We start from the raw sequence: 12,121 nt of genomic DNA, 5'->3' as shown, positions 1-12,121 counted from the left end.
GCGTACCAAACATGTATAAGTGCATATACAGGTACTGATAGCGTTGTAATGGTTCCGACAAAGCTTTTCAATAGCTAGACGTACCTCGGCAAATTGTCAGTGTCACACAGATAGCGGGGGTATCAAACAAAGACAATCATGTATTAATAATAATGTTGGAACGCGATATCTAGCTCACGATAGGCGGACAAAATCTGATTTCACACTACATGAAACATACATTTTCCGTGGTGTTTCAGTGGTCGTGATAGAGGTCGGTTTCGATTGGTAGTGTGATACCTAAACTCTAACAAGGCTGCTCCTACTTCGCCCTCGCTCGGTTCGGACTCGTCCAGGGGGGTGGGGAGCGGCAGATATGCCGATTAGACTTGTATAGTTGTAAATATCAGTGTCGCGGCTATAATGACACATAGTGAACACGTTATCGTTGGATATAACTAATTACAGGAACGCACGCGATGCGATAGCGATGTTTACACAAACGGGGCCGGGTCTTTGTAATCGTAGCCTCGCGTCGAATGATGCGCGTCGCTGCGCAAGCTCGGGTTACCCGCTCTGACAAACTTACATGTGCTGGGTGGTAATTGGCTGGTTTAAGGGTCGACTCCAGAAAAAGGCACGACCAAATAAAACTATGCTAAACTCAGGATTACGTAGTTGCCTATATTTCAGACTCAAGAGTATGCGGTTCTATAGTTGGTCAAACCAATTTGTCAGTCAGTAAGAACCAGGAATACTCATCCTTTCTTTTGGGTGCTATTAGTACTAGTGTAAGACAAAGATAGTATGATTCTCTCTGTATATGATTGAAATGAGACAGTCCTTTGACAAACTATAGGTTAGGCGACACACTTGGTTGTTATCTCTAATCTCGTAATACAATGGAATTGTTCACACTAAAACATACCAAACTTCTCAAGTACAAAAAGGCGCGAGATTAAAATTTTCTATGAAAAGTCAACTCTACGCGCCTACATTTTTTTCCATTTGCCGCCTAATATATAGTCTCTAAAAAAACAACAAGTAAAAAAAACCTCGTATCTCGTACCTACGCCAAATACGACATTATATTGCATGATATTGCACTGTAGATTTTGTAACGACGTAGAACCTAACCTATTCAGATATTGACCTTCTCAACTAAGATATTGACGCTAGCTGTACAAAACAAAGTGCCCTTTAAAGTCTTCTCGCTCTGTTTAAAGAAAACAAGCTGGAGGCCCTCATGTTAGTGGTTGAAGTGGGGTCCAATGTGTGCATAGTATCTTATGCTATTATTTCTGAGTCAAGCTCGCTCTATTGACCAAAATCTGTTGACGTCCTCTAGAGCACTCGGCCTTTAATCTTTTGCCGACCGAGATTTGTATTTAAACGGGGTAAGTGTGTGTTCTGTGTGCTGGGACATCAGTTAATATAATTAGGTACTTTCCTAACCTATTTGTGGCTGTACTTTGTGGCCTGGCACTTCAACGTATAGAGCTTATGTTGCTTTAAGGAATGAATAGTCGCCACGCTTACGAATGGAGTTCTCACAATACATTATGGGATTTACAAAGTACAAACAAGTATGTGGTTATATATTTGGTAATTAAGTAAACAAGTACTTGTCAAGAAAAAAGGCACATAACCTACATACACACCTAGTGGATACGATCTACGTGATTTCCTGATTTATATATTTTATGCCTTTTCAGGAAAATGTATAAAATCGTCGATTGGCAAAAGATGATACGTACTGGCGTATCGATGTAAATCGAAAGTCACCGTTAATATTAAATATGCACAAGCTACACTGTAATTTTGCCAGTTAAATGTCGAGACTCTAAATAATATAATTAACATTTTCTTTTTTAATTTACACTAGATAAAAAATAGTTTTACTGGTAACATTTTTGTATTAATATTACTGGACACGTTTCTGTTCTAGGAAACGATGAGAACATTCCTACCTCGTGCAGTATTTCAGTATTTTCTGCTAATAACCTTATTTCAGTCACCGCCGCTAAACATGAGGTGACAAGCCCACGTGGGCGTCAATAACATTGCCAACCGAAATTATTGACCACTGCCGCAATATATACTTGTAAATAACATACCTAAACCAGAGAGTACACTTTTAAATATCAAATATACATACTGTGGGCAATGGTCACTGTGGGCAAGTCCGTCTACAAGGCAAGTCCGTCAACACGTTATAACTTTTGAATTTGAAGGCGTATGCCGCTTTGGAGTCCAGTCGATTAACCAGTTGTTCGCGCTAGTTCCGTCACTGTAAAACAGATGACGCTGTGACAACCAACTTCAGAGCAATCCGCCTAAACAAGTCATTTCGTGTTTTGAACTCGAAGTCATAGTGCGACAGCCGTTCGAAAAAAAATTCACAGATTTCGTGCCTCACACGACTATCGAGCACATTGGAAATGAATCTATGGAATTCGAAAAAATATTGTCGCTGAGCGACGAGAAAGTCTGGATAAGGAAAAAGTTACAAAATAAAACTACAACGTTGAATGATAATTATTTTATTCTTAAATTAACACAAGTATCCTGGACATAACGCACGTGAACAAACAAATTGCAAAATTTCCACAAGCGTATCGAAGTTTGAATAATTGTCGCCGTGGCGCATAAGTATAGGTACATATTTCATTTTTCGATTAATAAGCAGGATATACATATTAACGTTCAAAGTACAAGAAAATTATTACACAGCAAATCCGTAGTCAACTCGAGAAGTGGTAGCCACATCGCCGTTATCGTCACTCGAGTCTTGATCGGTAGCGGCCCATTTGCTGCAAGATATGAAATTTTCTTGACAGCAGTTTGACGCGACGAGAGATGACCATACCAGCGTTTGTCTATGTTGCACCAAACCTCAGTTCCAATAGAGTTCCAATAGGTACTACCAGGGTTCAGCATCAGCTATCTTGGGTAATGCTCTACCATGTGATCATCATGACGAATCGGATGTCCAAAACAGCGCGTGCCTATTTTGCACCAAACCTGAGTTCCGCTATGGATCAGAAGAAAGGGGGGGTTCCTCTCCTTCCACCTTACTCAGGTCCTCTCGGGGCATGGTTGCTTCGGGAGATACCTGTGTAGGAGGGCGGGACGGGAACCAACTATGCAATGCCACGACTGCGGCAATGCCGAAGACACGGCGCTACACACGCTGGCCATTTGCCCAGCGTGGGCTGATGAGAGGGCCGCACTCGTGGCCGTAGTGGGGAGAGACTTGTCCTTGCCAGCGGTGGTAAAAGCTATGCTTGGCGGGGAGAGTCGATGGAAGGCGGTGGCCTCCTTCTGCGAGGACGTGATGGTGCAGAAGGAGGCAGCGGAGCGTAGCAGAGAGGAAGATCCGGCCTCTCAGCCAATGCGCCGCAAGCGCGTGGGGCGGCGGCGGTTGGCATACGACCGCCGGTTACCCCCATAAGGGCACTAGTGGGCGGCAGACTCGGGGACGTCTGTCGCCCACACAAAGGTCCCTGCGTGGGCGGGCGCGATGTGTAATCAACGCGCCCACTGAGGTGAAGGGGTGATTTCCCCTAGAGTCGGGTCCGAGTCCGGACGGCCGCTGGCGAGGTTGCGGAAGAGTACTTCGGCGTTCCTGGGACCTCGCCATATAGCAGCGAGGCGGCAACAGAGGGGTTTTACTGGGTAAACCTGGGGTCTCATTAGCCCACAACAGGGAGTCCCACATAACCATCCCGGCCCGTCCCCGCGCCGGGTGATATGCGTAAAGCATTTCCCCCCTTAAAAAAAAAAAAAGGTACAACCAGGGTTCAGCATCAGCTCTATCTTGGGTACTACTCTCCTAAGTGCTCATCAAGACGAGTCGGATGACCAAAACAGCGTGTGCCTATGTTGCAACAAACCTGAGTTCCTTTAGGTACAGCCAGGGTTCAGCATCAGCTCGATCTTGGGTACTACTCTCCTAAGTGCTCATCGAGACGAGACCGATGACCAAAACAGCGTGTGCTTATGTTGTATTAAACCCGAGTTCCACTAGGTACTGCCAGGGTTCAGCATCAGCTATCTGCTAGCAGCCGCCAGCAACATGCTGAGGTGAGACCATTTCGTGGCACTTTCTCTTTTTTATGTTTCTCTGTATAAGTTTTTATTTTGTGTTTGTGCTCACGAATAAAATTATTTCTATTTCTATTTCTATCTCTACCTCTACCTCTACCTCTATTTCTATTTCCACCACCACAAGAATGCATAGATTGTCGAATAGTGAACACGTTATCTACGCCCGTGTCAAACAGGATAGATAGAGTTAGACCAAGAAAAATCTGCAGCGATTTTGATAGCCCACGCAGTGCAAGTATTATTCTGCCGTCATAATCCCGATAATTCACAACAAACACCGACAACGAACTCTGCGAAACATGAAGTCATAAATGTCATGTGAAAAATGTCGTTCTGACTTTTTGACTATTTTAAGGTTAGGCTACAGGGCAAACCCTTAACCCGATCGTCTTTGTTTTAGGCTCAAATTGTAGCTGACTAAATTGTCCAGAGCCGTTTTTCTCAAATTTTTGATATCATTCTTCGTTTCCAAATTATCGAGCACCAAAACCAAAAATTCGAAAACATTGAATTTTATTTTCACTATTTCGACCATAACTTTTTTCGTTTTTGACTTTCTCGAATAATTATTTTTGCACCTTACAGCTCTCGTGATTATGCGTCTTTTGAGCCTTTTTTTAATATCATATCTTCACAACTTTCCGAGATATAAGGGGATCGCACTTTTTCGTGAAATCGGACCCTATACTGGAGCGAACGAAAAGACATTTCCAATGTCAAAATTATTAAAAATAGTTTTAGAAAAGATTGTGCATCAGAAAGTAACTACGTAGGTAGCACAAGAACAAGCTGTCTTTATTCTATGTTTAAAATATCAGATATTGGCTTAGTTTTGTAAATATATGTTCCATCATTTATCACATTAAAATTTGACTAAGTTGGAAAGTCCGTCTATTATGTACAAGGCAAGTCCGTCGTATCGGACTTTCGTTAAATCAGAGATTATCAACGGTTTTTGTGACTTAAATATTATAACGATTTGATAAGGTATCAACAAATCCTCCTGACTTTGCGCATGATGTTACTTTATTAAATTTTGATCTCAGTAAATTAAAAGAAACGATTAAAAGTAATTTTATTTCGGAAATAAAAATAATAATTATGTGTAATTATTTGCCAAAAAAGGTTTACCACCCCATTTTCGTAATATATGGATTACAACTTGCCTTTGTATTAGAAAAATGGTGTTTATTTCGAATCTGAACCGTATATTAACGTTTAAAGTACACTTTTCATTGTCTTGATTCGCTCTTTTTAGGAATTCGACTACGAACATATACGCACCCATAGATTGGCTGATATCATAACTAGACGGACTTCCCTTAAACTGCACGGGAAGTCCGTCTACTCGTCGAATTTTAAAAATTACTATTGTTTTTATTATCAAACTACACAACGGGACTTAATCGCGTATTTAAGTTTTAAGATTTACCTCCGACGTTTCGAGGACGGCGTTGTCCTCGTGGTCTCGGAGAAGACTGGCTCAAGTTGACATCAACATCTTCTAGCCGCGCGAGTTTTTCGAACTACCCGCACTTGGTCTTGTTTATCAGTTTGAACGTTTTGCGCACTAGGGATGTTACTCTGTCGACACACAACACTAACGATATTCGATTTATCGACTGTCGATATTCGTTTCCATGCCATTTCTACAGTAGAAAAGTGCGGGAAGCCATTGAAATCAAAAAACATTGCAATTTTAACCGGGACGAGGGTTTTAAGATCTCATCCACATGGAATCCAGTCATTAGCAAATGTAAGCGGAAACGAATATCGACAGTCGATAATCGAATATCGTTAGTGTTGTGTGTCGACAGAGTAACATCGCTAGTGCGCAAAACGTTCAAACTGATAAACAAGACCAAGTGCGGGTAGTTCGAAAAACTCGCGCGGCTAGAAGATGTTGATGTCAACTTGAGCCAGTCTTCTCCGAGACCACGGGGACAACGCCGTCCTCGAAACGTCGGAGGTAAATCTTAAAACATAAATACGCGATTAAGTCCCGTTGTGTAGTTTGATAATGTTTAATAATCGTGAAAGTTTAAATCAGTACCATTGTTTTTGCTTAATTTGTGTTTAAAATCAAACTTTTTAAGCACAGAACAGGATACGGCAAAAGAAACGTCATGTACGAGGGTGCACAGATGTACAATAACTTACCTAGTGAAGTGAAAGATTGCAAATCATTAAAAATGTTTAAAACCAAGTTGAAAAAATATATCAGTGATAATGTATATTAATTATTATCATCGACTAGCTGGACGTCTGTTATTGTAAACCATATGCATGAAATTCTTTATAGTTTAAGCTAATTGTAAGTGAACTTTCGTTCTTTATGAGTAATAAAAATCTTTAAACCGATTAATGATCTGTCACTAAAGCTAAACTATTAATTATTAAATTCTTCATCGTATGCGATTACCAGCGGTAAAGTAAGTGAATAATTAACGGAACTAGATCACTCTAAAGTGAAAAAAAAAGTATGCCGGTCTTCCCCACAGTGACCTTATATATATATATAAATGAAAATAAAAAATCTTCAGCTACCTAGTATAAGTATAACCAAAGAGAGCTTGTTGTATGGACTGTAGGCAACGATAGGTATACTTTACTTGTATACCTACATATTATATCATTTCTATACGTATCACAGAAATATTATGAGTATTATGGCAGTAGCTAACTACGAAATAAAAAAAGCCGCCAAGGTAGTAGGTTCACGCATAATGGGGGGTTCCCTACCTTTACAGAATATGAAAACAGAACTCCAGTCATTGATATTAGTTTAACGTTACTAATTAAAATGGTTTTCACATAGGCACAGAGAGACAAACGTCCATGACCATTTCTGTTTTTAGAAAGGAACAACCATCGGTTTCAATATTTACAAGCTTTTTTGGAAACTAAAGTCAGAGTATATGTTTGGTTGCAGTTGCTCGTGGGCAGCAGCGGGGCGGGCGCGGGCGGTGCGGCCACGTCGCCGGACGGGGGCTCCAACTCGGCGCCTCCTCTGTCACCCGGCGGCTCCGCCGTGGCCGGCGGCGCGCTGTCCCCGGGCGCCGGCAGCCACGCCAGCACCCCTGCAGCCTCCTGCTGCGACACGCCGCGCCCCATCATCACCGACCCCGTCTCCGGCCAGACAGTCTGCTCCTGCCAGTACGACGGCGCCCGCCTCGCACTCTCCTCCTACCCCCGGCTCTCCAGCGCCGCCGTCGGCGTATACGGCACGCCGTACCCCTCCACCGACCAGAACCCCTACCCTAGCATCGGCGTCGACAGCTCGGCATTCTACTCCCCATTGGTATGTAGCATCTCAATATTCAATATTAAGATTTTGAATTAATTTCCACTCACCGACAAGATCTTAATAAGGCAAATCTAAACCTTTAATAAAATCCATATCGAGTTTGCCTCGGCGCGCAGTTGTATCTAGGCGCAGCGTTAACATCGAATGTTATTCCCTGCCTATACTGTGCAAATTGTTACGAATAGGTCGTTTGCAGTTTGTCCGCATAGGAGGCCGGGTTTATCGCTCTCAGTACAACGTGTTTGGCTTTTCTGGCGAGCGAGAGGAGAGCACTAGAACCGGTCCGGACGCGCCGGGCCAGAAAACCACCGACACCTCGCAGCGCGCGTCGCCGCCCTGTCACGACACATTAATATTTAAAACTCAACGGACCCCAAAAAACAAACAGCCATTATTATACCAATTACGTTTATCTCAGTTAAGTTTTATATGACGTCTCAACTTAATGCTCAAAATGTCAAATGACTCGTTCGGTTTTCTCCCTTTCATTTGAAGATTTTGAATGTCAATAAATTATATTCCGAGCCCGTTTTATTATGAAGAATGTTACGAAGCGAATCCAATTTGTGGTTGCGCGAAGAATGGCTTGCGCTACTGTTCAGTTTAACACCTTGTTTGGTGCAAGGGGGACAAATGGGCGGTCGTCGCATGCGGCGGGCATAATCCCTATAAGGGTCTATAGCCGCCCGAGGAATCGATTGTGCACTTGGAAATCGGAACTCGAAATATTTTTTAATCACTTAGAAACGGGTTGCGGATTTCACCGGGATCAATTCGAAGCGTTTTATCCGATCGACATTAGGCGGGGCGAGGCATATGTGAAATCCGTTAAACCTACAAAATCCTATTGAACAAAAACATGATCCGATTTTTGTCAAGTGCTAAGAGGAAGTTTTGTGGCATGTAATATTGCAGTGTAGCGTTCATAACGGAAGTTTTCACCGACCATGACGCTTGGCTCCATTTAAGATTTTAGTTCACTCCTTTGTTTAGTGTTTTTCGTCGCGGTTTACATATTGCGATGATGTAGCTTTAAGGTTTTTGCAGATCGTGGCGTAGATAGGATGTTAAACCCCGAAATTATTCCAGAACTCGTACTTAAATGTAAAATAAAGAGTTCGTTCAACTCGGTAATTATAATATCATCTGACAACTCGTGTCGGTAATTGTGGACGCATCCCAAATCGCGCTTCTGATCTCTATCTGTCATTGTATTTAGCGAGCCCGTAGCTACCTACGAGTTCACTGTGACCCTGCATGCATGTTTAATAACAGGTGTTTAAATGTATGTACTGTCATTGTGTGCTCTGTGCTCATACCTAACTCACGACAAGCCGAGCCTGTTCCGTGCAAGCGACAATTTAGCGAACAATGACGATGCTCTACCACAAATACGACGGTGCCTGTTTGTGGCTGCGTATGTCTAACTAGACACTTCAGCTAACATAGTCTGTAAGATCATGGGGATAGGGTTTAGTTTCTATTGGATATACATGCGATCGCGTGGAAAAAATATGCAACTGCCATTTTTGTACGCTCGCGACTCCGGTGGCGCCGTCTGTGCGACCCGCTAACAATACACCCAGCGCCATCTTTTATCTATTGTGTGCTTTTGATAATCAATAAAAGCGGGTTGTTTGTGCGGTGGCGTTTAATCTGAGGTTCCAATGTTGTTGACTACGCGCAACAGTGCAATTAACACGTTTTCCATTCTAGTTTTAATAAACGGCATCATGTGCTTTTATTGTGCAAAAAACTCGGTGATATTTCCCCGTAATAATAATAAAGGCTTTAACGCTTTTTTATTAAAACATTCCCTTGTTGGTACAGCCTCGGTTAAAATGTAATATTTCTTCTTCGGTTGAGACAATCAAGTTTTATGATACGACATATAATGCTGCTCGGGTCGGCGCTCGCTGTTATCCGCAGGGCGAATAATGTTTGTTCGAGTGCGATTCTATTAAATGATCAAATGATATGATAGGACTAGGCGCGAACGCTCAAACATGAACCTAGATAAAGATCTTTATACCTAAGGTATCTCAATTTTATTAACATCAATATACTCGTACATAAATAAAAACGAACGAAATGAAATCTACCTATAATTATGTATGTAATCTGCCCCTAATTTACGTGTCATACAGACTAAACAGTATAATCTCGATTTAATAAAGTTCTGGCAAATTGTTAGGAAGCTTAATATCTTTCGTCGGCATGTGCCCGCTTTATTGCGAACGGAAATCTTGGAGCACCCCATCCCCATATTGCGTTATGGCCGCCTGATAGACATATGACGGCGACATTCCAAATTAACTGCTACTCGTGAAAGCGCATCTGCCTTTTATGTTCATATACATTTTTAACTTTTAAGGCTCATTTCGATTGAGTGCCTATGCTGAGAACATATACTAGGTAGGTACATATCTAGTATATGTTCTATTATATGTATAGTTACGAGTATATACTCGTACCTATAAATAGGTATAGGTAGTTACCTATGACTACGAGGTATCATCATCATCTCAGCCATAAGACGTCCACTGCTGAACATAGGCCCCCCCTTGACCCCCTACGAGGTATACTAACTATTAACTAGGTACTACTAATCAAATTGATTAAAAGAATGAGTTTTTTAACGTAGAACTACCTGTATGGTATACTACACAGTAGGTAGATATACCTACTTACCATTTGATTTATGTCATTTATTTGATAATATAAAACAAATACATACAAAACTTAAGAACTAAAACCCGTTCTGAGCCATGCCGGGTCCAAAGGTCCCCATCACACTTGCAGTGCAGTCCCCTACTTACCTAATTGGTTGGATAAAATCATATAAATAACCAGAATCGTTATACTCAGTAATACCAGATGTTCGTAGAGAGTGAAGCCACACGATATATCTTACCCGACACATGGTTGAAGTGCAATATTGAAAACTCAACTAGTTATTCTCGGATGCTGCGACTGCAACACGAGCAAAATCAAACGAGTACGACCATCGCAAGATGAAGTGTGGCGTGAAAATATTCGTCTCGCGTGAGGCATTAGTTTCAATTCAACCATTTGGCGAAACAAACCGTCCCACGTTATTAAACATGCAAAACGCCTAGGTCTCGCCCGCGGAGGTATCATCAAAGCATTAGAATTATACTTTCCTTTTGATACATTTGAATAAACGAAAACGTTTACCCGGCCCGCTTTTAACACCGATCTTAAATAAAGTAAACAGATACGGTCCTCATCTAAGGGACAATTGAAAAAAAAAAGTTTCACGTCCGTTTCATTAGACATCGCGATTAAATTAAAAGTTAGATAAGCGGGGAAAAAACGAGCAACGGCCCAGGCCGACTGTAAAAACGTAACAAAATGCCAATTTAAATAAGTCACTAATCTTAAGTCAAAGAGAATAAGTTTAGAAAAAGGAGAGCAGAAATTCAATAAAGAAGGGCGATGGAGCGAGACGGGATGTGCGCGGGCGACGGGCTGGACCGAGAAGGAAAAAATAAACAAATCTGAAGAGGAATCAGTCGAATTGAGAATAGCCATTAAGGTGTTAATGAGGGTCTTATTAAGCCGTCTACTCCCCGTGGGTGGTCGGCTTGTTGGCCGCTTTGTTCATTAATCACCGCGCATTAACTCCGACCTAATTACCCGCCGTACGATATACACTTACTACTATTGTCACTTTTCGACTACTGTTTTAAGTTGCTATAAAGTCGCCGTTACCGCCCCTCAGCGATAGTTTACGGCCTAATAATGCGCCTTGGGAGTCATTTGAATTGATACGGGGCAGACGGGAATTTTTTTATATTTAAGGTATTTTTTATTCAATGAGTGCCGTTTCAGAACTTACCTATTTTTTTAAACAGTAAAAGTTATATTTCCTGGTTATAATTATAAAAAATTGAAATTGGCGTAACTAAAAAAGCATAAGTATTCATTTGTCACACTTTATAAACCAATTAATAACAAATTATGCTCATAATTACTGTCAGTAATGACTTAATATTTTTTTATCCTGCCTAACGAAGGTAAAGTCTGCGGCTGTAGACTCAATCAATAGGTTGCAGGCAAGGTGTGTAACTATACAAATACTAAATGTCCGGATCGACGAGGCGAAAAATGGCCAACTCGGCTGTGTAACATTAAGATACTAGAAATAAATGAAAACTGGAAAAATTTACTGTCTCGTGCGGGGCTCCAGTTTCCAGTGTCGCGAGTTCGTGCCCCGCCTGAAACAGTGGTTTTTTTTCCACTTTTAATTTAAAACTAAAAATATCTCAAAATATTAATATTTTAGGGCCCCATACATTTAGTACGACGGTAGAATTAAGGGGTTATTACATCTTCATCTGCGCCGCACACGTTTTAGGAGTCAGGTTTCTGTTTCGCGAAATGTTTGAAACTGAGGGGCTACCGCGAAAACCGAAATTCGCAAATTGCGGGGATCTTACTCTTTTACTCCAATGAAGGCGTAATTAGAGTGACAGAGAAAAATGCCCGCAATTGACGATTTTCGGTATTGGCGGTAGCCCTACTGTTACCAATAAATTATAACGGTCTCCTTATCAAGTTGGTAGTGTCCTTGTCTACGAAGCTGGAGGTCCTGGGTTACTGAATTCGAATCCCGGTAAGGGCTTTATTTGTGTTTTTATCAAAAATATACGTTCCTCAGTTATGGATGTTTTCTATGTATTTTTTAAGTATTTTACATAA

The 12,121-nt window shown here is 41.5% G+C and overlaps 1 protein-coding gene across 4 annotated transcripts in view; it reads left to right on the top strand.

Moving 5' to 3' along the window:
• The window catches only part of LOC134804075 (homeobox protein araucan-like), a 116,419-nt gene that overhangs the window by 68,090 nt on the left and 36,208 nt on the right, over window positions 1-12,121 (top strand). For all 4 annotated transcript variants that reach the window (XM_063776978.1, XM_063776976.1, XM_063776977.1 and 1 more), the window contains exon 2: window positions 7,022-7,390. In XM_063776978.1, the coding sequence (XP_063633048.1) occupies window positions 7,022-7,390 (369 nt within the window). The remainder of the gene's footprint in view (window positions 1-7,021; window positions 7,391-12,121) is intronic.

This window comes from Cydia splendana, chromosome Z, assembly GCF_910591565.1.
Source record: "Cydia splendana chromosome Z, ilCydSple1.2, whole genome shotgun sequence".
Classification (NCBI taxonomy): Eukaryota; Metazoa; Arthropoda; class Insecta; order Lepidoptera; family Tortricidae; genus Cydia; species Cydia splendana.
The sequence above is the reverse complement of the archived record's forward strand: the minus strand, read 5'-3'. Positions and strand labels throughout refer to the sequence as shown.